Genomic DNA, 27,378 nt, shown 5'->3' with positions numbered 1-27,378 from the left:
GACAGACTCCTGTCTTGGAAAAGGTGACTGGTTCTGTGTACTACAAGGAAAACTCTTGGATGATGAGAATTTGACCAAGAGTGTGGAAGAGAGAGAAAGAAGAGGAAAGAAGGAGGGAAGAGGAGGGAGGGAAGGAGGGTGGGGAGGAGGGAGGGGAGAAGGAGGGGGGAGGGAAGAAAGGGGAAGAGGGAAGAGAGGGGAGGAGGGGGGAAGAGGGAGGAGGAGGAGAGAGGAGGGGGGAGGAGAGAAGAGAGGGGAGGAGGGGGAGGAGGAGAGAGGGTGAGGAAGGAGGGGAGGAGGAAGGGGAGGAGGGGGAGGAGGATAGAAAGGGGAGGGGGGAGGAGGGAGGAAGAGGGAGGAGGAGGAGAGAGGGAAGGAGGGGAGTTAAAGAAACTCGGGGAGTCAGAGCAGACAGAAGGGAGGCACGCAGATGGGTGCTGCCCAGTGGACATTCTAGCCTCCCAGTCAAAGGTTCAGAGTGGAGGCAATAAATCTTAACATTCTACTGCAGCCCAGGTGATTTTTAGGGCCAGCCAGCTTCCTTTGATCTCATTCCACCCTCAGCAAGCCGCCATGAGATCACTTACTGATGTCAGGGTTACCATGACACAGGGCGAGAGTTACCTCAATAACTAGCCTCGTTTTTGGAGTCCAACGGGAGGACTGAACGTTTGAGTTCACGACTGCCTCCCCTGAACCTCAGGATGCTGGAGGGGATGGGGCGAGATGCACGTGGAACAGAAGACAGAAGGGAGAGCAGCCCCTTTCCCCTATTTTTAATCCTTGGAAAGGTAATTGAAATGAAAGGCTTGGAGCCTGTGCATGTGGTATCATAATTTTTTTCTAGCCCCCAAATCAGTTGCTTAGTATATGGTCAATCCTGAGTGGAATGAAAGAACAGAGTTTCCCAAACTGTAAAGCTGCCAAGCAGGACTTCAGTGACCCCACTGCCTGGACCCCAATGCCATTCTTCACTGTCTTTTCAGCTGCAGCATGAGTTATTGGGAAAGCTCTTTCAGAAGAAAGAAGCGTAAGGCGTTTCCTCAGACTTGGAACAGACTGAGACACACAGCCTCTGCCTCGCCACCCACTCCCCTCCAGAAATCTGAGGATGGGGAACGTTGTTCAGATTCTTGGCAAATCTTCAATCAGTTCCTCAGACAGCTGGTCTCAAGGGTCTATTCTGGGCTTCTACACTCAGAGGAATACAATGGATAATTGGAATCAATAGCTCTAATAATAAAAAGTTTCCAAATCTCGTGTTTTACTTCTTTAGAGAGCATGAAATAAATGTGCTAAGATTTCATTGAAACATCATCTTATTTTCCACAGCCAAGTGATATATGGGAGGAATCCTTATAAAGCATTAGACTAGCTCTGCTGTTTATTTCCATCACAAAGCAGCTCGTTTTTTATGAGAATCTATGTTTGTAGAAGGTGACAAGAGATCCGAGTGGGGAAAGAGGACAATTTTTCTTGAAAGATTCTAGCATTTCATGAGCCAATCCTGACAAGAACCTCACAGGCTATGGGTTCTTATTCCCATCTTAAGGGGCTTCCCAGGTGGCGCTAGTGGTAAATAACCTGCCTGCCAATGCAGGAGACATAAGAGACACAGGTTTGATCCCTGGGTCAGAAAGATTCACTGGAGAAGGGAATGGCAACCCACTCCAGTATTCTTGTATGGAGAATTCCATGGACAGAGGAGCCTGGTGGGCTACAGTTCATGGGGTAGCAAAGAGTGGACTCGACTGAGCAACTAACATTTAACATTTCCATGTTAAAGTTAAGAATATGGTAGGATGAGATTTAAAAACTGTACGACTAGCCTAAAGTCACACACCCAGAGGATGGGAGAGCCTTCTTTCTTTTCCTCCACCCTCCTCCTCTCTCCTTTCCTCTCTTCTTCCCTTTTATTTTAGACAGCCTTATTGCAGTATAAGCTACCTTACATTACAGTTATCCATTGTAAGTGTACAATACAATAATCATTAGTCAATTTATTAGATTATGCAACCATCACCACAATCCAGTTTTGGACCATTTTCATCCTCCCCTGACAAATTCTCTCAAGTCCGTGTGTGGTCAGCCCTCAGTCCTATCCCCAGCCTGGGCAATCCCTGATCTGCTGTCTCTAAAAGTTTGCCCTTTCTGGACACTTCATCTAACTGGAATCACACAATCTACAGTCTTCGGATTTGGTTTCTTTCACTTACTGTCATAGTATTTTTAAGGTTTATCCAAGTCGGAGCCTGTGTCGACACTTTGCTCTATTTTACCGCTTAATAACATTCTGTTATGTGGACTAACCACATATTGCTCATCAGTTTATCTGCCAACGGACATCTGGGTTATTTCCAGGTTTAGGCTCCTAGATATAAGGCACATACAAGGACACGTGTTTCATTTCTCTTGGATGTATACGTAGGATAGAACTGCTGGGTCATATGGTGACTTTTAACTTCTTGAGGAATTTTGAGGAAGTATTTTCCAAAGTGGTGGCACCATTTCACACCCCAGCCTGTAATGCATGAGGGTTCCAATTTCTCCATATCCTCACCAACATTGTCAGTCTCTTTTGGTTGGAACCATTTTAGCGGGTGCCAAGTGGTATGTCTTTATGGCTTTGATTTGCATTTCCCTAATAATTAAAGCTGAAACTCCAGTACTTTGGCCATCTCATGCGAAGAGTTGACTCACTGGAAAAGACTCTGATGCTGGGAGGGATTGGGGGCAGGAGGAGAAGGGGACGACAGAGGATGAGATGGCTGGATGGCATCACTGACTCGATGGACCTGAGTCTCAGTGAACTCCGGGAGTTGGTGATGGACAGGGAGGCCTGGCGTGCTGCAATTCATGGGGTCGCAAAGAGTCGGACACGACTGAGCGACTGAACTGAACTGAACTGAATAATTAAAGATGCTGAGGATCTTTTCATGTACTTATTGGTTCATTCATACATCTTCTTTGGAAAAATGTCTGTTGGATTCTTTACCCATCTGTATATGGGTTGTTTGTCTGCTTATTGTGTTGTAAGAGATCTTAATATGTTCTAGATACAGTATAAGATATTTTATCAGATATAGGATTCATGACTATTTTCTCCCAATCTGTAGCTTGTCTTTTCATTTTCTTAATGGTATCTTTTGAAACACAAAAGTTTTAAATTTGATGAAATTCAATTTATCACCTTTTAAAAATTACAGATACTGCTTTTGGTGTCCTATCTAAGCACTTTGCCTAATACAAGGTCAGGAAAATTTTCTCTACATTTCCTTCAGAAGTTTTATCATTTTAGCTCTTATATTTAGGTCTATGATCCATTTTAAATTAAAATTTTGTGTATGGCGTAAAGGAAGGATTCAAATTAATCCTTGGATTCAAATGAATCCAAATATGGACAGCCAGTTTCTTTACTTGCTATGTGGTGTTTTTTTCAGATTTTTTATTTCTTGAGCATTTTTTTTTTTTTTTTTTTGGTAACTGTGGCTTTCTAAGAATTTGTCCATTCATCTAAATTGTCTAAATTTGTAGCATAAAATAAAAATCCTCTTAATTTTTCTAGGTTTAATGGTGACACCTCTGCTTTTTATTGCTAATTTTGGTAATTTGTATCTTCTCTCTTTCTCCTTGTCTTCTTTTTGGAGGGGGCAGTCAGGGGAGTATAGCTGAAGTTTTGTCAATTTTGTTGATCTTCTCAAAGGACTAATTTTGGGGCTCACTGATTTCCTCTGTTGTTTTGCGTGTTCTATTTCACTGATTTCCACTCAACTTTACCATTTCCTTCCTACTAATTGCTTTGAGTTTAGTTTGCTCTGCCTTTTCTAGTTCTTAAGGTGAAAGTTTCAGTTTCTAGGTTTTTTCCATGCATGCGTTGCGGTAAGTCGCCTCACTTGTGTCCAACCCTTTGTGACCCCATTGACTGTAACCTGCTAAGCTCCTCTGTCCATGGGATTCTCCAGGAGAGAATACTGGAGTGGGTTGTCATTTCCTCTTCCGTGGGATCTTTCCGACCCGGGGATTGAACCCAAGTCTCTTACATCTGCTCTGGCAGGCGGGTTCTTTACCACTAGCGCCACCTGGAAATTCACATGCTCCACTTTGAATGGAGTCAGCCCCTCAGATAAGGACATGGCAGGGTGCGTGGTATCCACATGGAGCTTCCTCACCTTCGGAACGCAGGCTGGGGATGACAGTGGTCCCAGAGAGACTGTCACAGACTCCCACTGTTCTGCCCCGAAGTTCATCAGTTTTTCATGAATAACTGCTCCTTAATACAGCTGGATTCCAGAGCCATGAAATGACTATTTCTGACTACTTTGTCTCATCTTATCTATAATGCTTCATCTAATTGCCTTTGGGGAAGGACGTATCGGGCTACTGATTTCTGCCACTCCAAAGCTTGTCTCTAAAGCTCCTTTTCTCTCCTTCACAGGAAACGAAATCTGGTTCCATCTCTCACACAATCTGTGTTTCTGGGGGGAAGGGGCATGCGGCCAGAGCTGGGTTTTAAAAATGGCTTATATGGAAAAGTATGTTGAAAAATACTGCTCTGAGGTTATCAACTTTAAGAAAACAAAACAACAAGAAAATTGCATTTTAATGAATCATTCAACTTCTTCAATATTAATAATGGAAACTCAATGTCTCTTAGAATCTGCATTTATAATAGAGAATTTTGATGGCACTCTTTATTATCCGCTTTGTAAGAAAGACAAAAAAAAAAAAAAATTCCTGATCTTGCTGCTGCTTCAGATGCTCCCAGCACTCATGGGGAGGTGGGAGAGAAAACAGGATCACAGCAGGAAAATGCTTAACGGCCAGTGTGGGAGCTGGGCTCTCTGCCTACTGCACCAGTAGCAGTTTTAAGCTCATGCAGAAGTGACGCAGGCATAGACTACGCACTGTCTACAGGCTCCAACCTAGTCCCTGCAGGGAACTGGGTCCTGGCCTCTCTCTCTTCCTTATGACATGAACTAAAGAACTAGGACTGAGATCCAAGGGACCTGGGTTGAAGGGTCTGGCTCTGCTATCTTCTTCCGTCTAACCCCTTGGGGTTTTGTTTTCTTATTTGTAAAATGGGTGTAATAATAAAGTCTTCCTCACAAAATTTCCAGGATGTGATCAAATTCAATGATCATCATGGGTGGCCTTTACAAATTATTGATGAGCTATATAAATGCAGCCTCTTGATGAGGGTGAAAAAGGAGAGTGAAAAAGCTGGCCTGAAATTCAACATTACAAAAACTAAGATCATGGCACCCACTCCCATCACGTCATGGTAAATATTAATAGAAGTGGAAAAAGTGGAAGCAGTGACAGATTTTATCTTCTTGGGATCCAAAGGCTTTACACTATAGATTATTGCCCTGTGTTCAAATCTCAATACGTGGTGGCTAAGAAAGAGATTGTCTCCCTACTTCCCTACCCCAGGACAGAAGAAGCTGTCTGCAGCCCAGCAGAAAACTCACACACACTCCCATTATTGACCCCTCTACTGCTCCCCTCCCAGGGATGAAGGATGAAGGCAGATGCTCAGAGAAGGCCATGACTGTGCTTCAGCATTTGGGGAAGTGAACCAGAGCAGGCAGTTTTTCAAGACCCTAATTGTACCTCTTTACACAGTGGAAAGTGAGGGTCTTTCAGCCAAGTGGGCTGGGAAGGGACGCCCACTGGGAGAGAACTATTTTGGTCGAATGATTTTTCACACCTAACCTTCACATCCACATTGAGACACCACAGTGCCCCTGCCACGCTTGCCAGATGATTGCTGCACCACGGCAAAGCTACACGTTCACAAAGGCAAACTTTTAAGAGCAAGCGGGAGCTCTCTTTTTAATTAAAAAAGAGATTTTAAGGGTTCTTTGTATGAGGGATAGGGATTGGTTTTTTAATATCTTTAAAATGGATTGCTGTAAGTTTTTAATCCCGGGCTTTCCAATATCTAAGGAAAAATAAAGCCATTCATCTCAATATATATGAGAAATATATTATCGTTGTCAAACCTTAATAAAGAAATGCTGGAGCCCAGGCTGGATAAATAGGACAGAGTCTAAGGTGTAGCCTTTCCCGCTTGATATTCTAGAAAGCAGAGGAGAGCAGCCACCGAGAACCGCAGCTTTCACAGCAGTGCCTTCTGCAGGCGCCTTCTCAGAGCGGACTCAGACACTCAGATTTCAGAGAGCCTGGCTGGTGGCGGCCTGCCTGCCGGTACCACCAGGCCACCTCCAGTGCACTAGGCCCTCGGCCTTACCTCCAACCACTTTCCATCCCACCTCCTACTCAGGTCATCCTCGGGCCAAGTGGATGAAGACATCGGGACTCCTCCCCAGGGACTCAGCCCCTCCTGCAAGGGCTCCTCGCCCGTCCTCCCGCACTGGGGCTGAGCACATGTGGGCAGTGACCACAGACAGGCTAAGGGCGGACCTTCAGGGTTACCTATTTGCCTTTCCAGGTCGGCGGCTTCATCAGGCGTGGCTCGCGGAAGGACGCCGGGGTCACTGAAGCTGGTGCGCAGCAGGGTCCCCATCACAAAGAAGAACAAGATGCCACCGACCACCGGGATGGCGGGAGTGATTTTCACTGCTAGGTACGGGCAGCTGCCAACAGGTGGGGGAAGCAGGAAGGGAGGGAAGAAAGAGAGGAAATGCAATGTCAGTAATCAACAGTAAGCAGTCTGTGTTTTCCAAGAACCTATAGGCTTTTTTTTTTTTTTGGAAAAGCAAAATTGATTTCCATTAAAAATTCATCTGTGTTAAATATCTACATTTGGGGAGGTCTGCAGTTCTCTCTCATGGACAGTTTAACCCTCCCTTCTCAGCTAAGATAACCCTTGGCTGCTCGGAAAAACACTGGCAGAAAAATGAAAATAATCCTGCTTGTATAATTGATGTAAGATGCACAGAGCTTGCACCCTTTGTGTTGGAAACATGGCACATGGATTACATGATTCTCCACCCAGTCCTGGAATCGTATTAACACAGGAGACACTGGCTTAGAACCAATTTTCATCAGACCCGGCCTTTCCTCTCTGGGTCAGACAGCTTAGGGCACAGAACGCAGAGAACTGCAAGCCACCCTCAAAAGGCAAGAAAGTATTTTTTCAACATTTTGGACCTAATCTATCCAAAAGAGGTTAATGAGATATGGAAACGTACTGGTGGACCAGTTTCCCAAAAGGACTAAAAGGATGTAGGCAGGCAGAAAGCTATGACCAACCTAGACAGCATATTAAAAAGCAGAGACATTACTTTGCCAACAAAGGTCCATCTAGTCAAAGCTATGGTTTTTCCAGTAGTCATGTATGGATGTGAGAGTTGGACCATAAACAATGCTGAGCACCGAAGAATTGATGCTTTTGAACTGTGGTGTTGGAGAAGACTCTTGAGAGTCCCTTGGACTGGAAGGAGATCCAACCAGTCCATCCTAAAGGAGATCAGTCCTGGGTGTTCATTGGTAGGACTGATGTTGAAGCTGAAACTCCAATACTTTGGCCATGTGATTCGAAGAAATGACTCATTGGAAAAGACCCTGATGCTGGGAAAGATTGAAAATAGGAGGAGAAGGGGATGACAGAGTATGAGATGGTTGGATGGCATCACCAACTCAATGGACATGACTTTGGGTAAACTCTAGGAGCTGGTGATGGACAGGGAGGCCTGGTGAGCTGCAGTCCATGGGGTCGCAGAGTTGGACACGACTCAGCAAGTGAACTGAACTGAACATGCACTTCCAGAAGAAGATGAGCTACCAACGGCTAAATACAGCCCAAGTTGACTCTCAAACCCCCTTCACTGTCCCCAGTGAATGTACTGACCCACAGCAGGGTCTTGATCAGTCGGGGAGAGGTGCCCTTGCGACAGACGGACATCTATGCCAGCCGGCTCCGGGGACCCAGGAGCCAAGGCAGCTTTAAGCACTGCCCTGACCCACCGTCATTGACCCTTGACTCCGCGGAGGTGTTGAGAGGCAGAGTGAAGACCAGCCTGGTGCCTGGAGCCCAGTGAAGGATGAGCCCCGCAGGGACCATGGTCAGTCTGTTGTCACATTTAGGAACAACGTGGGCATCAAGGAACACCTCAGAGTGCAAAGTGCCTCCCAGATGGTCTGCCTCACCAGGGGGAGGCTCTTCAGACACTCAACCCCAAACAAAGAGAGGGAGCTGGAAGAGAAAGGGTTGGAAAGCTTTGCTTAAGAGAGGAGCAGGGGGCTCAGTCCCAGGGGATTGTCATGAAATGACCATCTTCCCTTCAGAAATTAAATATAAAGTGACAATCATTTAATATTGCACTGAAACCTTCACAGGGGACTGCGGCCCAGCTCTGGGATATGGTGCAGTGCCGTGGGCTACAGAAATAAACACCTTCTCAGGGCACGTCCATTATGGTAAATGGAAGACGTGCAGACTCTGACATGGAGCGTCTGTGAAGAGCTGGTGATAAATATCAATTGCTGCAAGGCTATTGATTAAATCTCTGACTGTGATGTCAATCAAGTTAATAGCAAGGAGCTCAGGCTCTAAAGATCATTAAAAAGCATTTGTGTCATAAAATATAGCATTATCTTTGCTCCTCTTATTGTCATATAGAAAGCCATCTGAAGTTGTACTAAGCCTTGAAAATGTGCTGCTGCTGCTGCTGCTAAGTCGCTTCAGTCGTGTCCGACTCTGCGACCCCATAGATGGCAGCCCACCGGGCTAGTGTACCACAATCAGAAATCAACACAGTTCAGGGAGGGGAGTTTGGGGGAGAATGGATACATGTATATGCATGGCTGAGTCCCTTTGCTGTTCACCTGAAACTATCACAAGATTATTAATTGGCTATCCAGCAATATAAAATAAAAGGATTTTTTTTTAGAAAAGAAATAAACACAGTCCGTTACTGAAGGCATAAAACTGACCCTGATACTAATACATTTTGGTTTATATAGATTAGTCAAAAATGTTTTTAGTCTAAAAGAACCTACTCTAGGTGTACCTCTTTTTTTTTTTAATAAAATGGTTATAAAAATGATCAATTGTGTTGAGAGAATTTTTCTAGAATTTAAATTCAGAATTCAACAAATGAATGGCTGTTTGAATAAGGGCAGAGAATACAACAGCCCAACTTTCTCCTCTTTCTCATTATTGAAGAGTTTGAATAAGAAGCAACTGGAACAGTTGTTCAGCAGCTGCACCCGGGTCATAGCTGGACAACGTGACCTGGATGACCAGTCCACAGGATGGGACCCACCTTGAGTGTTTAGGGATGGAGTTTATTTAGCTCCATTGGCCTCTCCAAGGATGGAGACTTGAGTGCTGTTGGAACCCTCCCGTGAAGGAGATTTAGTGGATCTTCAGTGTTTTTGTTTTTCCCTTTTGGTTCTGAAATGTAACTTGGTTGACCTCAGAGGTTGCCTGCTCATACTTGTAAAGATATGCCTTCCCAGAGCAAGATGTCATTAACGAATAAGTCAAGTCAAAGTCAAAATGTTAGTCACTGAGTAGTGTCCAACTCTTTGAGACCCCATGGACTGTAGCCCACCAGGCTCCTCTGTCCATGGGATTTTTTCAGGCCAGAATACTGGAGTGGGTTGCCGTTTCCTCCTCCAGAGGCTCTTCCCAACCCAGGGATCGAACCTGGGTGTCCTGCACTGCAGGTAGATTTTTTACCACAGAGCCACCAGGGAAGCCCTGTTAGTGAGTAAGCCATGTCCTAAATGGTTTCTTGTTGTCCCAAGTGCACTATATGCAGGGCCACCCAGCCACGTCTCCAGGTTGATGACTCTGGAGGCCTCCCGTCGTCTCCACCTTCCCAGACAGGGGCCCGTGACCCAGCCCTGGTGTCTGGAGCACCCCCACCCCCATCTCACCTTGTTAAAGCCTCCCCAACTTTCAAGTTTCCATAAAGACCTGGTGACAAGATTTTCTTGGCTCACCCCCAAGCCAAAGAGCTGGTTTCTTTTTGTAAACTTCCCTAGTATCTTTGTTTGTTTCTCATGATGGGGTACTTGTGGCTGTTTGTGGACATGCGTCATGAACCTCACTGGACTGGAAGTCCCGAGGGTGGACTGGCCCCTGGTCAGCGTGTGTCCTTCATAGCACCCTGCATGATGCCTCACATAGGGTAGGTATTTGACAAGTATTTGTTGAGTAGTTGAATGAATGGGACCTAGTCACTGAATTTTACAGTAGTAGAGAAAATTGCAGGGAAGTCAAGTCAGCCATACCGTCAAGATCACAATGTACTCTGTGTCCAGAACTTGCTTCTCTATTTTCTAAGATTGTTAGAACTTCCTTCAAACGGGTGCTAAGGATCTGTCCTGTCTAGGATGCTTCTGCCCATGAGGAAAGGCAGGACTGCACCTGAGCTGAGTGTGTGCAACACTCTTTAAAGTTCTAGCAGATTAAGCACCATATGTTGGTAGCAGGAGCTCTCTGTATTTCAAAGGACAACGTTCGGTTCCTCACTGAAGTCTTGGGCATGGCTTTGTATAAAAGAATTCAGATCCCCAAGCAAACAAGGAGATCAGGGCTACACGGACACCTTCAAGCTACTGCTCAGAAAAAGCCGAGAGCATCTGCAGTCCTGCTGGTGAAGACTCAGGACTAAGCAGACCCAGCTCAGGACAGTGATCACCAAACCCCCAGGAAGAGCCAAGGCCGATGGGAAAATCTCAGGCAACCCACAGCCACTGGTGCGACCTAATAGCTGAAGCACTGTGAGCGGCAAAGAAAATTCTTAGCTCGAGCTCAGACAACTTGAAAACGGCTCTTCACGTTTCTGAGCAACCGTGGCTGGGCTCTCCAACTCTGAGAGCCATCTGTGATGAGGAAGACGCCTTCCCCCGAGGGCCTGGATCGGATACAAGACGAGGTTGCAGCTGCCAAAGATATAAACACCAAATGGAGTCCTCTCTCTTGGTCTGAAGAATTGTGACCTACATACAACCCAGAGCCGGGTGGGTAACTGGCTACAAGCATCTTTGTCTTCATAAAGCTCAATGAGAAAGTGGCAGGAGGGGAAAAAAAAGAATCTGAAAGCATGCATTTTCATAACATAAAAGAAATGAGTTAATTTAGCACCAGACAAAACAAAGGCTATCAAGATGAAAAGTTTGTATAATAATCTCACTCCTATGATATACATCAGTGAACTGTTTGCCTTTAGACATGATGATTAAATATCTACTACAAACTGTCAACTCACTCTACATCAGAGGCCAAGAAAGGTCCTTCCAGGTAATAATTAGACCATTTAGCGCTGAAAAAGGATTACAGGGAATTTTTTCAGTTCTAATAGCAATCTTCTCAAATCTTTAAGAAAAAGAATTATTTGTATTTTGATGTCTATACATGAAGGATACAGCCATTTTCTAGGTGCTATATTATCTGAGACTATGCAATTAATGTATTCTCTAGTGGCTCAGATGGTAAAGAATCTGCCTGCAATGCAGGAGACCTGGGTTTGATCTCTGGGCAGGGAAGATGCCCTAGAAAAGGGCACGGCAACCCACTCCAGTATTCTTGCCTGGAGAATCCCATAGAGGTCGTGGAGAGTTCAACATGACTGAAGCGACTTAGCACACATGACAAAATTATTTTACCATCAAACAGATACTGACCTTTCCAGAATCAATACTCTCATTAATTCTATATTTCTATTTAGAGAATGGCTCTCAGGTTAGAATTTACTGGTGGTTAAAATTGATACTTTGTGTTAAAATCCTGGAACTAAACTAATGTCTTAAACATTTCACATAGAAAATCTGGAGTTCATTATTGGGTGTTTAGGGCTCTCTGTTTCCTCATAGGACATACTTTGGGAGATTAGCTTTACTTGAAAACAAAAATAAAACAAAGTGAAACAATATTAACAAGACGTAACAGAGACATTAAGATCATGTGGCCTTTGGAACAAAGAAAATCTTTTGCAATTGATAATAGATGTAGAACCTACCTGTCAATGTGAATGGCCCTTTGAAATATGAGAAGGTGAGCAGAAAGACACAAGAAACATATAATATTAATAATGTTACATAACAATAACAACAAAAAAGTAGAGAATTTTTTCCTATAGCAAAACAATTGGAGTCATCTTTTAATATTTTGCTGGCAAATGGATACGCATACAAAAAAAAATTCCCATTACTGTAGCTCATGACCCCCTGACTACAACACGACCTACGTTTGACATTTTTGTTCTGTCCTGTACATATGAAAGCATAAACACAAGAATAACTATTCTTGCCTCTTGAGAAACCTATATGCAGGTCAGGAAGCAACAGTTAGAATTGGACATGGAACAACAGACTGGTTCCAAATAGGACAAGAAGTACGTCAAGGCTGTATATTGTCACCCTGCTTATTTAACTTATATGCAGAGTACATCATGAGAAATGCTGGGCTGGAAGAAGCACAAGCTGGAATCAAGATTGCCGGGAGAAATATCAATCACCTCAGATATGCAGATGACACCACCCTTATGGCAGAAAGTGAAGAGGAACTAAAGAGCCTCTTGATGAAAGTGAAAGAGAAGAGTGAAAAAGTTGGCATAAAGCTCAACATTCAGAAAAGTAAGATCAGGGCATCCGGTCCTATCACTTCATGGGAAATAGATGGGGAAACAGTGGAAACTGGGCTCCAAAATCACTGCAGATGGTGATTGCAGTCATGAACTTAAAAGACGCTTACTCCTTGGAAGGAAAGTTATGACCAATCTAGATAGCACATTGAAAAGCAGAGACATTACTTTGCCAACAAAGGTCCGTCTAGTCAAGGCTATGGTTTTTCCAGTGGTTATGTATGGATATGAGAGTTGGACTGTGAAGAAAGCTGAGCGCCGAAGAACTGATGCTTTTGAACTGTGGTGTTGGAGAAGACTCTTGAGAGTCCCTTGGACTGGAAGGAGATCCAACCAGTCCATCCTAAAGCAGATCAGTTCTGGGTGTTCATTGAAACTCTGATACTTTGGCTACCTCATGCGAAGAGTTGATTCATTGGAAAAGACTCTGATGCTGGGAGAGATTGGGGGCAGGAGGAGAAGGGGACGACAGAGGATGAGATGGCTGGATGGCATCATCATCTTGATGGACATGAGTTTGAGTGAATTCCGGGAGTTGGTGATGGACAGGAAGGCCTGGCATGCTGTGATTCACAGGGTCGCAAAGAGTCGGACAGGACTGAGCGACTGAAACTGAAGTGATACACAGAAATGAGGCACACAACTAAAATTGATACCAAGGAGGACGTGGCCTTGCTTTATTGATGTTGCATTCTAGTGAAGGAAGTCTCCAAATTTTAGAAATCACAAAGTTCAGCTATTATTTTAAATGTCAGACTTTTGATTGCAATGCATTTCAGTAATAAATAGCTAAGGCAAATGATCATAAAATGAAATAATCTGAGCCAATGACTCAGATGTCTGAAATAATAACAGAGTAGCATTATGAGGGTAGTAATAAAAACGATCTTTTTCCTTTTCATATGAGTCATTCTAAAATAAATGTTATTTTTCATTTATAGGCAGGGACATAAACACCATTACTTTTATGATTTGTTCCTTAATCATGTATTTAGAAATAAATGTAACACTACAGGGCAAAGATAAGCACATTATTTGGAAACAGAGAAAAGAAGTGGACTCAGAAATAACATCCATTCACAACCCTAGAATGGAAAAAAAGAGATGATTTTATACAGTACAAAAGATCCTGATGCTGGGAAAGATTGAAGTCAAAAAGAGAAGGGGAAGGCCAAGGATGAGATGGTTAGATAGCATCCCTGACTCAAAGGACAGGAGTTTGAGCAAACTCCAGGAGATAGTGGAGGACAGAGGAGCCTGGCGTGCTGCAGTCCCTGGGGTGGAAAGAGTCGGTCGAGACTGTAAAACAACAATAACCCCCTTCAAGACACCCCACGGCTGCACCCATTGTTTGAAGGCCCCTTCTTACCTACTGCACATAGTGCTGAATCTACCAGTGCTATACGAAGGAGGGAGTTGAAATAAATGGACGTGGGACCGAAAGGAAAAAATAGAAACCAAAGAGATTGGAAGGGAAAGCTTAAACCCAGAGAGGAAGAATGGGGAGAGGAGAACTCCAGGTAGAAATGTGAGGACGACTCCTGGTGTCATCAGACTCATGGATCATCTCTATATTAGGCTGCATCTGCCTTCTCATCAGGAGCAGCAGTTTCCAGGCTCATTAAGGGAAGAGGTGGTAAAGCTCTCTCTCCCAAGGAGAGGACAGTCACTAAGGACCCTGCTTTCTCCCCAGGCCTCCCGGCCACATGTGGTTCCAACAGGCAAGGTTCTGTACAGCACAGTCTCGCCTGAAGCCTGTGGAGCGCCCATGTGACAAAAGCAGTGTCATTAGTCTTAATTCAGGGCCTCCCAGACCACCCAGACAGGTCTATTTATAGACACAGAACCCAGGGGAGCCCTAGTTTAAAAGTACAGGCTTCAAATCCCAGTGTGTAAACAGCCCCCTTTCCCCATCTACTATTGAGAATCTACAAGGGATGGTTAGGGAAAATCGTGGTGTTTCAAACTTTTTTAGTTAAATGATTTTGCATTTGATTCAAAATTCTGGGAAGCCAAAGGCTTCTGTGTGGATCACGGGGAGGAAAGTCAGTATCTCTGTCCCCAAACTGGTTCTTTAATGACCTAACGGGATCACCTAGGCACGGCAGCCATGCATCCACTACAGTCCTCACTCACGTGGTTGTTTGTGTCATTTGCAGAGGGAGTATGTCCACAGTAACGCCATCATCTTATTTTCGGTGCCTCCCAGAACCCACAAGAAATCAGCATGTCAGGAACTTCCCTGGTGGGCCAGTGGTTAGGAATCTGCTTGCCGATTCAGGGGACACAGGTTCAACACCCTCATACTTTCCCCCGTGGAAAACAAGGTCATACTTTAGGGTATATTCTTCCAAGTATGAATATAAAAGTATGCTTGAAACAAAAATAGGATCATCCCGAGTCTACTTCCTATTATCCTGTGTTTTCAGTTCATTCAACAGATATTTATTCAGAGACTATGTGCCGGACCCAACTCCAGGCAACCATACGTTACATCTTTGGGCTTTCTCTAGTTGCAGCGAGCAGGGGCTACTCTCTAGCTGTGGTGTGCGGGCTCCTCACTGCAGTGGCTTCTCTTGTGGCCAAGAAATTTAAATTTCTTAATCAAACATGGCTTGTTTTTGCAGTGGAAAAATGTATGATTCAAAGCAAGTGTATAGGGCTTCCCTAGTGGCTCAGTGGTTAAAAAAAAAATCTACCTGCCAATGCAGAGACATGGGTTCAATCCCTGATCCGAGAAGATCCCACATGCTGTGAAGCAACTAAGCCGAGCGCATCACAACTATTGAGCCTGTGCTCTAGAGCCCGGGAGCCACAACTACTGAAGCCCGTGGCCCTAGGAGCCTGTGCTCCACAACAAGAGAAGCCGCTGCACTAGGAAGTCTGAGCATTGCAACCAAGAGTGGTCCCTGCTCACCGCAACTAAGGAAAAGTTCTTGTAGCAATGAAGACCCAGGGCAACCAAAAAATTGTTTTTAAAATATGTAAGTGTATAAATACTCATGGAACTGAAAAAGAAGGGGAGGTTTAACAAAATATTAAAATCTATGTGTGATTTAAAAAAAAACCCAATGATCAATAGAAAAGATGCTCGACAATAAGGCATGGTCTAGGTTAGATCAAAGCCTCAAAAGGCTAAAGTCCTTGATTTCTGCAGGTTGCCTCTCATCAGATGGGTGTGCTGTGAGGTATGGGGTATTGTACATTCAAGAATATGAAACTCAAGTTACCTCCCGTCTCAGCCCTAGTCTGTAGGCAGTTTCTTAGAGGAGTGTGACTGCAAAGTTCTTCCACCATCCTTGTAGATTTCTACCTTACACTGCGCATTTACAGATGAAAGGAAGAGACACTGCACCCTGGTGTTCCTATGTCGCAGGAACAAGAAGAAAAACGACCTCAGAGAGGCAGTTGAGAGAAGCCTGAGAAGCAGGAACACAGGAGCCCAGCAAACCTCTGCAGATCCAGAGCTTCAGACTCAGTGAAGGCTTTTCCCTTTCTCTTTCCTTGGGTCGGGGGTGGGTCCAAGGGGAGCAGGAAGGGGAAGGGAACCTTCGGGAAGGAAAGGGGTTGAGAAGCTATGCAAATTCAACCCCCAAACACTGGCAATGTTCTTGGAGTTGCATCCAAAGGCTGTATATCTCAGTTATAAGCATTGTTGGGGAACGGATAATTCAACATAGGAACATTTTCAACTAAATTCAAATTAGTTTAATCATCATGTGTTCAAGGAAACCTATGTGGGATGAAGAAGCTCTGTCCTTTTTTGAGACTGCACGGTGAACATCAGAGAGCCTTCTCCTCCTGTCCTGAGACCCTCGGGGCATCAGGCACTCTCCTGGGATGTGGGCCAAGGATGCCTTGGGTGCGATGCTGCGGGAACCACTCGGCGTATCATTGCTGTTTGTGCAGCCTGTTTTCTCCTCCCTCCTACTAGCTGCTATTCCCAGGGCTTCAGCTCTGAGTAGCTCCACCCCTAGGGCATCGGTCGCCCTCCCAGGTTTGGTAGAGCAGAGAACAAGGTTTTATACATTCCTGAGGCCTCTGCCATGACCGTCACGCTGGGCCAAGTCCTCTCCCTCCAGTGTCCAGAAGTTACTGCTGTGGAAAATGGTCTTGGGTGTTATAAAGAAGTACTAACTCAGAATACCTTGGCCTTTGTGTGAGTTTTGGAAAGTTCCTACAAAGATGTGTGTGTGTGCTATGTTGCTTCAGTCGTGCCCGACTCTTGGTGACTCCATGGATGGTAGCCCTGTGGCTCCTCTGTCCACGGGATTCTCCAGGTAAGAATTCTTGAGTGGGTTACCATGTCCTCCTCCAGGGGATCTTTCTGACCCAGGGATTGAACCCGTGTCTCTTATGCCTCCTGCATTAGCAGACAGATTCTTTACCACTAGCGCCACTGGGGAAGCTACCTACAAAGAAAGAGAGTATTGATGTTTGGCAGAAACCAACACAATTCTGAAAAGCAATTATCCTTCAATTAAAAAACAAATTAACTTAAAAAAAGATAGAAAGCAAGTACCATGGATACTGTGGGTATCCCATGTCCCTGAGCATTATTTATTCCTTTACTCAGTCACTTCACACATTTTTATTGAGGACCCACTACACGCCAATACTCTGGACCGAATGCCGGGAATGGATACAGATCAAAACAAGAGCCCTGATCTCAAGCTGCTCACTCTCCAGTAAGAGAGACAGACCCCAAGTGAGTTAACTACAAACAAAACAGCAAGTTAGGTGAGAGATAAACAGAACACACAAGGGAAAGTGAAGGGGACCAGTGCAGTGGGCCTGGATGGACTCGGAGAAGATTTTCTGGATGGGGTGTTGACTCTAACTAGGACTTGGATTGCCAAATAGGAAGGACATCAACAAGGACATGGAGCCCCCAAACCCTTCACTGTATTTATAGTTTCCAGGCCTTTCATGGGCTTCCCTAGTGGCTCAGCTGTAAAGAATCCACCCCACAATACAGGAGGTACAAGAGACACAGGTTCAATCTCCGGGTTGGTAGGATTCCCAGGAGCAGGAAATGACAACATACTCGAGCCTGAAAAATTCCATGCACAGAGGAGCCTGCTGGGCTATAGTCTATGGGGTTGCAAAGAGTCAGACACGACCAAGCACGAAGCAACTAAATTGAAAATGGCTGACTGACAAGCGGTGAGATGAAGCCTTCTCAGACCTGCCCAGACTGGATCCCATCACAGGGGCAATCCCGCAGGAGGGGTCTTTGCAGGTTGTTTATCCACTGCTGTATCCCCAGCCCCCAGACACTTGTCGCTGCAGAGTAGCCACTCTGCAAACATTTGCTGAGTTGAATTTGATATAATCATCAGAGCAGACCCGAGAGACCTGGATCCATACTGTGGGTGGTGAACTGCAAGGCAATCTGTAGCAGACTGCTGTGCGGTTGAAAAGTTAAAGAAATCTTACATGGAGCCGAGCAGGCACTCATTTCCATGTGCTCCCACTCCTCCTTTGCTAAAGCTCTCTTCACCCAGATTTAATGGTTAATTTCCCCCCATCACCAGAACAGAAAGAGGGCACCTTCTTCCTTTTGCAAAGGAAGATGAATTACCAAGTAAATCTTCCTTTTTAATATTTTCCTAAGGTTGCAGAGGAACCAAAGAGTGGTTTTTAACATACCCATCATCACAAACCTCTTAGAAGCAGATAATAGAGGATAAATACAGGTTAGAAGCAGCCAACCATTTAGAGAGAGATGCATGTGAGTTTGGATGGTTAAGCTATTTCACTCATAAACTCAAAAAACAATGCCATTTTCAATGGTAGAGAAACCATAATTTGAAAAGTAGTACATAATACTTCTATAAAATGGAAATACGGTTCTTTTGACTGGAGAAGCAAAATGAGGCATATGTGTTTAAGAAAAAAAGTTCCCCCCAACCGAAGAAGAGAAATGAACACAAAATAAGGTGAACATACTAACAAGCCCATGAACCTTTTGACACCAAGCTGGGGGCCATCAGGCAGAGACAGCTTTAGGTGTGCATGTTTAGTAGGAAAGAGAGCAATGTGGCATTCACTGGGAGTTTTTGGATATGGGGTTGCTACTGGGGGCTGCGGATTTAATCTTCCCCTGGTCTAAAGGGGCAGCACTTCATGTTCATTGACAGACAATGCCTGTTTCCGCCACCAAAATGCTGCCTGCAGTATTGACTATGCTCCTTTGTAAAGAAAATGCTTTTGCACTAAAAGAAAAAAAAAAAAATGCATGTCTCTTCCCCAGTGGTGGGGAGGACTCCCACCATATAATTATCCTGCCCATCAGAAGACAAGGGCAGAACAGACTGATAAAGTCAGAAGGTCCGCTCTTGCTGGAAACACAGACGTGGTTGCACAGCTTTTACAGTAACAAGCAGCCGGACAGGGAGACTGCAGGGAGAGGATGAAAATTTACCTTTTTTGATCAAGTACCTACACTTCAAAAAGCTTCACTTTAAATTTCATGTACACTCTGAAAAAAGACTCTGACCTTGGTATTACTGAAACCATTTTACAGATGAGGAAACTAAGCCCTAAGAGCATCACTAATGTTACCGAGGCCACCCAGCTAGGAGCATCCCAGGTGGTGCAGTGGTAAAGAGTCCACCTGCCAATGGAGGAGACACAGGTTTGATCCCTGGGTCAGGAAGATCCCCTGGAGGAGGGCATGGCAACCCACTCCAATATTCTTGCCTGGAGAATTCCATGGTCAGAGGATCCTGGCAGGCTACAGTCCGTGGGGTCGCAAAATAGTTGGACACTACTGAGCATGCACACACACACACACATATACACACAACTGAAGTTTCAGAACCAGCATTCAAATCAGATGTCGCTGTCTTTAAATCCATGATATAAATATGCATGACATAAATGCATGTCATAAATACATGACATAAATGCATGACAGCCCATCATCTCAATTAACCCCCAATGAGGTCTGTATCTCTGATTTGTACCCTCCACATTTTCTTGGTAGTGAAAGTGTTAGTCACTCAGTCATGTCCGACTCTTTGCAACCTCATGGACTGAAACCTACCATGCTCCTCTGTCCATGGGATTCTCCAGCCAAGAACACTGGAGTGGGTTGCCATTCCCTTCGCCAGGGGATCTTCCTAACCCAGGGACTGAACTCAGGTCTCCTGCATTGCAGGTGGATTCTTTACCATCTAAGCCATAAGGGAATACAGTTTTTAAAAGATTCCACCTTTTTATAATGATCTCAGTTACCCTCATTCTGCAAAATTAAGATGCCTAGAAAACCTGAAACTTGATTCAGCTGGAAGGTGCCCTGCCCAGTTTGGGGTGAATGGAGGCTCAGGAGTCACGGGCAACCGCACCTGTCCTTGATGGATTGTTAGCAGATGGGCAAGAACGGAAACGATTCGCTGTCCTGCCAAAAAGATAGCTAAGCACAGGATCCTGACTGCTGTGAGCAGAGGATGGAGCCCCAACACGTGGGGCATGAGCAGTGGGAAGCGGCCACTCCGTCCAAGGAAAGGTGTGAGCAGCTGAGAGGGGCGTGGGGCCAGGTCCACGAATGTGCAGGACACAAGGCCAGGGGCCACAGCCCACCTTTTAGTTTCTGCGCCTCCAGGCACTCACAGGGTCCTACAGGGCTCAGGACACTCCCTGAGCTTCAGTGAAACCAATGGGGAACTAACACCTTAGCGCCCCAAGGTCAAGAACCCAGGCTCTGCTTTCCGATTCCAGTTGCTAAATAGCCAGCTCCATAGTTTCTACACACACCAGAGCTTGTGTTCCCAGAGTTTCTGTTAACCAAGCTTTGACAGCAAATCCTTAAGACTGTTCTGGCTATTTCAAAATACCCTTATGCCACACAGAGATAGTACTAGTTAGTTTTGCTTCAATATTGTATAAAATTGTGGATTTTGCATGGATATAACGGGTATATCCATTATATATCATGGCAGGGGATGGATTCTGACAGATATAATGCTAAAGCTAAATTTTCATTTATGAAAAAAAGAATCTTCCTAAAATTGCCAGGTTATGCTCAAGAAGTAACTTGCTTCTTGTGAGAAGAGGGTGGGGTGCAGAAAGCCCAAAGCCCCCCACTTACAAGAAGCCGAGTGTGGAAGTGAACCTACTGTGACACACACTCCTGTCAAGACAGTGAGACAGAGGACCTCAGAAGATGCAGGTGCCAGGTCACACCTGGAAGTCTGCCTACTACCAAGTCCCATGATGCACTTTTTCTGAAACTCTTTGAACTCACTGGGGGAAAAAAAAAAACAACAACAAACAGAAAAATACCATGTTGCTGTTCGCCAGCTAATGCCTTAACCGCCACCCCATTCATCTAACTGTGCCTTTCCAATGACACTCTTTTGGGGTTAGACTTTCCTGTTGTCTCTTGTTTTCTTTTAAGCCACGCACTTCTGAGATAAAAATCTTTTCAGTTCATTTTAAAATAGAACAGGTTCCTGAGGACTGCCCAGGGGCAAACATGACTATTGATAACTTTTTAAAAGAGGGGGTCAAAAGGCAGAAGTTCATTAGTTCTGGGGGAAATCGTGGAAACAACCTTAAGGGAGACGGCGGACACACATCTGGGAAAAGAGTGTTTAATAAAAGAGTCCCTAACAGGAATTCAGGCAAAGGAAACCATGCCTGGCTCTCCTGATGGAATTTTTGGAAGATGTTTACTGTCATAAACGGTACAATAAATTAAGTGGCTGCATTCCTTGAGGTTTTTTTTGCCCAGCAGATGGCAAAGCTGGAGGGTCAACCCGGGAGCTGGAGAGTGAGACACGGGGAGGGGAAAAGATCAGAAGCCAACATCTCCCACTGGACCACGTCCTCATTGTCCAGACTTTGGGCCCTACATTGTCCAGGGGGGTTAAACTTGTCAGTAGAGTTAGTGGAGCCCAAAAGAAGTGTCAGGTTCTGGGGATGGTCTTCTAGATTTCCAGAGACACCCGCCTGACAGGGCTGTCTGTACGTGACTGCCAAATAGAAAGCCATCGCTTCACACCTTAAGCGCCCCTGAGACTTTATGACATCGAACAGCAGAGCTCCCCGAGCAGGGACACGGAAAAGAGGACCCTAGATGCTCTGGCTGTGCCTGCGTGTCCAGGGACAAAAAATCTCCCGGCAGTCGGCTTATTCTGGCCCGTTTCTTGAAGGATTTTTTTCAACGAGAAGTTTCTGTCAATATGGCGTTTGCCTCCTCTTCTTCCCTGAGTGGAATGTGAGTGGCTGCACTGAGCAACATGGGAGGATCTTAATGTGCTCAAATGCAATAGCAGGCTTTGCCAAGATGCTGTGTTCTTGAATAGGATGTCTGGGATGAAACTAGGCAAACAGGTAAAGTGAGCAAAGGAATCTCCATTGAGGCTGTTCTGCCAACGAGCTGATAGCTCAGCCCCTCCTGGGTGGGGGGAGCAGCGTGGGGGTCAAGAGGACCACGGGTCTGGGAGGAGGTGAGGGCCCCAGGCAGCTGCCCTGGTGATGGGGATCGACACTCAGCCCAGGTGCCCAGCAGCGGAAGAAGAGGCTGAGCCTTTACTCAGGCCATAGATTCTCCAAAGGATTCGTGACCCCAAAGTCTTATGAACGGCTCTGCTCCTCTTCAGGAGGGAGGTATGCATGCACCCATCTCCTTACACAGGAGTGCACACCCCGGCCAGCAAACAAAGTGAACCCCTGCCAGGCTGGGGCCTCCAGCGGTTATTGGCCATGAGCTCTGCCCACAGGTCTTAGGAAGTGGAACCAGCCTCCTCAGTGGAGCCCTGGTGCACACACATGGGTCCAACCCAAGGCTGGGCTCACAGAATCCTGAGGGAGGGGCAGGCATGAACCCCTTCCTCGTCCATGCTGAGCCTGAGGGTGGGCAAGACGCCTGGATGTTGAAAGGCCTCCTGTGTGTGAAGAAGGAAAAGAGCCCTGAGGTGAACCTGAAAGAGCGAAGAAGGTTCTGGAAGAAACTGAGGAGGGCACCATCCCCTCCCCACAGCCTTGCCTGGAGTCTGAGAACTTCACCTTGGTGAGACCGAGCAGACTGACAGTTCAGACAAGACTGCGACCCACTTCCACCTCAGAACCAGGAGTCAGGTCCAGAGGGCCACCAGGAAAAGTCCCGTGGGGTTGTGGGAAGGCCTTGGGCCTGGAATTGGACCGACTGGCTTCTGCTCCTAAGTCTGGCAGTTACTGTGTCAACCTGAGTGAGGGACTTCTTCTCTGGGGTCTCAGTTTCCTTAAGGGTTAAACTGGAATAATGAAAGCGACAGGGGATGACAGCCCACGTAGTGCTTGTTTGAGAGAGGAGGAGTCACTGTGTGGAAGGCCCTTAGCAGGGCCTCCGGGTTAATACTGTGCATGTATGCGTGCTAAGTCACTTCAGTTGTGTCCAACTCTGCGACCTCTAGGACTATATCCCACCAGGCTCCCCGTCCATGGAATTTTTCCAGGTAAGAATACTGGAGTAGGTTGCCATTTCCTCCTCCAGGGGATCTTCCCAACCCAGGCATCAGACCGGCGTCTCTTGAGTCTCCCGCATGGCAGGCAGATTCTTGACCTCTCCCTCAATATTACCCCCTTCTTCCTAGGAGAGCTAGCCTTGCCCTTGTGCGGATTTCTGTAATTTTCCACACTTTCCTGCTGTTCCTCATTTTGGTTTAGTCCAGCTGTCTTCCACGCAGTTTACAGTAAAAGCCCCTGACAGCTGTCCATTTACTTCAGAGGCCAGTGGGCCTGAGAAGAAGAAGGTTGGGGCTTCCGAGCTCAGAGAGGAATTCAGAGAAGTGACTGGTGACCACTGCAAGCGTGGGTGAGTGGGCCAGTTGGCCAGTTCCTGAGGAGTCTGTGAGAGAGAGATGTGTGTGGGGACAGCCTGAAAGCAGTCACCGACCCTGTGGCTTTAACTGGCAGGAAAGTTCCTTCCCCCACATCCAGTAACAGCAGTGCGACTAGAGGGGGCAATATTTTCATGCCTTCTGATGCCCAGAATCGTAATTGAAACTCCACAGAAAGAAGTCCTTACACGGCACGGAGGTAGCCCCTGGGAGGGCTCCGGAGATCCCTGCCTCTCGTATTCACGCTGCCCTTGACTTGGGGGTGGCCACAGTGACTTCTGGAAAACAACAAGTGGTGGGGTATCACTTTCAAGACGAAGTTACAAAACAGACGGCAACTCCCTCGCTTGTTCACTGACTCTCTTGCTGACTCTCTCTGAGGGAGGCCTGGAGTCGTGCTATGAACCGTCCCATGGAGAGGCTCATGGGGTCAAGGTCATGAGGGTGGCCGCTGGCCAAGAAGCACAAAGTGAGTCTGGGAGCAGACACTCCCCCCAGGCAGCGTGGAGACAAAGGCAGGTCCAGTCCTGCCCCAGAGGATGCAGCTAAGCTGCACTGGATTTCTGACTCAGAAACTATAAGATAATAAATGTCTGTTGTTTAAAGCTACTAAATTCTGGGGGCGTTTGTTACACAGCACTAGCTCACGAACGCACATGGGTCTGCAGGCACAAACTAGATTTGGAAGTTACCTATGCCAAATAAAATGGAATATTCTTCTTTCTACAGTCATAGAGAAGACTCAATGAATGAAATAAATCCTGAACATTCTTTCTAACTGTGACTTCCCCCAACTAAAAAAGTGGTCTACAGAGATTCTTCTGGCTGAAAGGAAAACTTATGAATTATTTGTTTGGGTTCTGTTACTACTTAACTGAAACTTGAGTTACTTCTCCATGGTCTAAAGACTGTGCTCAAGGAGACGTGAGAATCATACAGAAACAATGACCAGAAAATGCAATTTCTTCACGTGTAAAAAAAGATACATATAAGGAACTAATATGGAAAAAGAAAACAGTTTATGCACAACCATATGCCACAGAAGAGCCGTTAAAATTAAACCGGGGAGCTAGAAAACACTGCCTATTAAAACACTGCAAATAGAAGTGAGGTTAATAATGAAGTGAACGTCAATAAATCATTCTGGCATTTCCTACAGATAGTCTTAAATCTCTTTATTTCCCCACAGTAGTTCTTTAATCCTGTGCTAGATAACACCAAACATGTAATTTCCTCCCCTCTTAATTTCCCAAGAAAATATTTCCATCTTTTATACAAAATAATAAGAAAGAAACATTTACCAGGGAGCCTTTGTCTTTTAATGACTTAACAGAATAGTCTTTCCGGAATCAGGCAATGCCAACTTTTATGCCCCGGGGTTTGAGGTTATCGTGAGTGGCATTAAAAAGTCGAGTCTTCATGGTGGGGCTTGCATAGGAGCGGGCTAAACAAGTCTGATACTTTCTTCCCAGCCTCCCATTAGAACCCTCATGATGACACAGAAAGAAAAAAATGTCAATAGCAATGAAGGCCGAAGATAAGAGCACACCACAGGCCAAAGTCCAGGAGGTTTCCGTTAATACACGGTTGATGTGGCGGTGGTGGGGGAGGATATGCAGGAAGCTGAGAAAGGCGTGTTTGGATCACACATCTCAAAGTCCAGAAGCTATAAAATATGACAAAGCAGATGCCCCCCACCTCCACCCCCGACCCAAAGGCAGGAAAGGACCTTAACTCAGAGGGAGAAATTAAAATGGCCATCAACGTCCGTAGTAATCCAAGAAATGGAAATTAAAAATACCATTTGTAGATTCCCATGGACAAATGCCCCTAAGGCTTCAGAAAAGGAGGAAGCCGGTGGCAGACAAAGAGAGTGTGCGGCAGTGTGGACAGCGAGGCAGACTTCTTAGAGGGCAGTCTGGAAATAAGAGCCCAGAGCCTGACCGTTTAAAGCCTCTTCTTTTTTAAACCCTTTCTTTGCGGAAAGAAGGAAGGGGGATGGGAGGGTGGTGGAGAGAGAGAGAAGAGAAAAATTACAGAACGTAGACTCCTATAAATCATTTTTAAATTACTTAAAAATTACTTTTTAAATAAGAAAAAAATATTAAAAATGGTCTTGGTAGCTTTTTGAGATCAGAAAAGAAATAATTTTCTTAAAATCCATAGCATTAAAAATAATACTGAATTTCCTTTTCTAAGCCTATATTTCCTAAATTAGTTATTTCTCTAAGATCACAGAAGTAGAAAATGGGAAAAAACAACACAAGAGGGCCCCAAACAAGATCATGTGCCCCAAACTTAATGAAAGAGCTGATATGAAAACCAGCGACACGGTGTCAAATCCATTCCTGTTCGTGAACAGATTTATCAGCGTCTCACGGACATCTGAATTCAATTGGAAATTGGGCATCAAGTCTGAACTCTAATTATCTGATGGTAGAATTTCTCAATTTTAGTTGCCAAAGCCATTTTATCTGTTTGGCATTTGACATAATATTTGTGTTTATAAAGGCAGGAACTAACATTTTTAACGAATAGGCCTAGGGACCTGAAACAAAGACGGCATTTAATTTTCACAGCATCCTGTGAGTGGGTGTTGTGTTGCTGACTAAACAGTACCTAAGCACACTGTCAGAGGCCACCCAGGTAGAGGTGAAAAGGGCAACTCCAGGGCCACCTCATGCCAAAGCTGGTGAAGCCCCACTTTGTGACTTAAAAAGAAAAATACAATTTATTATCAACACATACTCCAGCAATTTTCAGGTTAATTAGGTTAATGCAACCATCACAAATGGTTTCCCTTTATGATGTGGCCTTAGAGTTTCTAAACCAAGCATTCCTCGATATAGATGGGAAGCCTCGATCAGTCAACTGCCAGCGGACGAATCACAGTCGCTCTCTGTGCTCCCAGTAGGGAAGACAGGTGGCCAGTGGTCCAACCAGGGATTCACGGTCAGCGCCTCCTTCCTCTTCATTCCAGGAAACAGAGGAGACTCTCCCCACAGCCAAGACCTCTCCCGCCCTAAAGCTTAAGCTTCAGAGTGGAAACCATAGGAACCCCTTACTCAAGGCTACTCTGCAGAATTTCCTGAGCCCATACTCTGTAACAGGAATGCTGCTGGATTACTAGATCTTCAAACTTTGCTAACATGCCTTGACTCCACACCATGAAGCAAAATGAGAAAGGCCTGACTCACCATGTGGGTCCCCCCGGCTCATCTGTGAATGGAGTTGGACGGACTGCCCCAGCCGTGAGCCTTGAGTCTCAACATTCTACAGCTGCAAATATATATCTGCATGTACATTTTGTCTTTCCCTTCTTCCCCAGTTCAGTTACCCACTGGCAAACAGAGTACATTTTATGTGGTTTTAAAATTGACGTGAATTTGATAGGTGTATGATTGTAAAGGGGTTTATAATAAAGTTTCATTTTATGTGTGAAAATCCAAATTCCTCTAAATTAAAACAAAATTGTCAAGAGCCATATCATTTGGGGGACTTCCCTGGTGGGCCAGTAGTAACAATGCCATGCTCCCAACACAGGAGGCCCGGTTTGATCCCTGGTCGGGGAACAAGAGCCCACGTGATGCAATGAACACCCAGCACAGCCAGATAAGCAGATAAGAGCTGTATCATTGCAAGGTTGGCAGGAAGTGAACTGTCAGCTGTTCCACTCCTGCCCCAAACCTGTTTAAGTGCTTGCACTAACCAGACCAGGAGAGGGCTGGGATGGAACCCTGGAAACCCAACACCTCAGTCAGACTCAACATTTCAAATTGGAAGTGACCTTGTCCTGAATGCCCTTCCCTTCAACTCAGCTGAAGTGTTGCCCACTCGAAGAAGTCTTTTCTGAGCGACACTCTCAGCTCCCCAGTGTCCACCCCGGACCATCAACATCCCCAGTGCGCCCTAAGTGCTGATTTTCTTATTTCCTTTCTCATCAGGAGCCCCTGAGTTCCCTGGAGGCAGGGACCAGTTGGTTAGCT

At 45.5% G+C, this 27,378-nt stretch overlaps 1 protein-coding gene across 3 annotated transcripts in view; it reads right to left on the bottom strand.

Annotated features, from left to right (window-relative positions):
• ZDHHC14 (zinc finger DHHC-type palmitoyltransferase 14) overlaps positions 1–27,378 on the bottom strand; it is a 291,840-nt gene that overhangs the window by 116,961 nt on the left and 147,501 nt on the right. For all 3 annotated transcript variants that reach the window (XR_008698438.1, XR_008698439.1, XM_055536073.1), the window contains exon 2: positions 6,439–6,599. Coding sequence is in view for 1 of the 3 variants with exons in the window: in XM_055536073.1 (XP_055392048.1) it covers positions 6,439–6,599 (161 nt within the window). In the remaining 2 variants the exon portion in view is untranslated. The remainder of the gene's footprint in view (positions 1–6,438; positions 6,600–27,378) is intronic.

This window comes from Bubalus kerabau, chromosome 9 (assembly GCF_029407905.1).
Source record: "Bubalus kerabau isolate K-KA32 ecotype Philippines breed swamp buffalo chromosome 9, PCC_UOA_SB_1v2, whole genome shotgun sequence".
NCBI classification, from domain to species: domain Eukaryota; kingdom Metazoa; phylum Chordata; class Mammalia; order Artiodactyla; family Bovidae; genus Bubalus; species Bubalus kerabau.
Note: the sequence above shows the minus strand (reverse complement) of the source record. Positions and strands in the feature narration are given on the sequence as shown.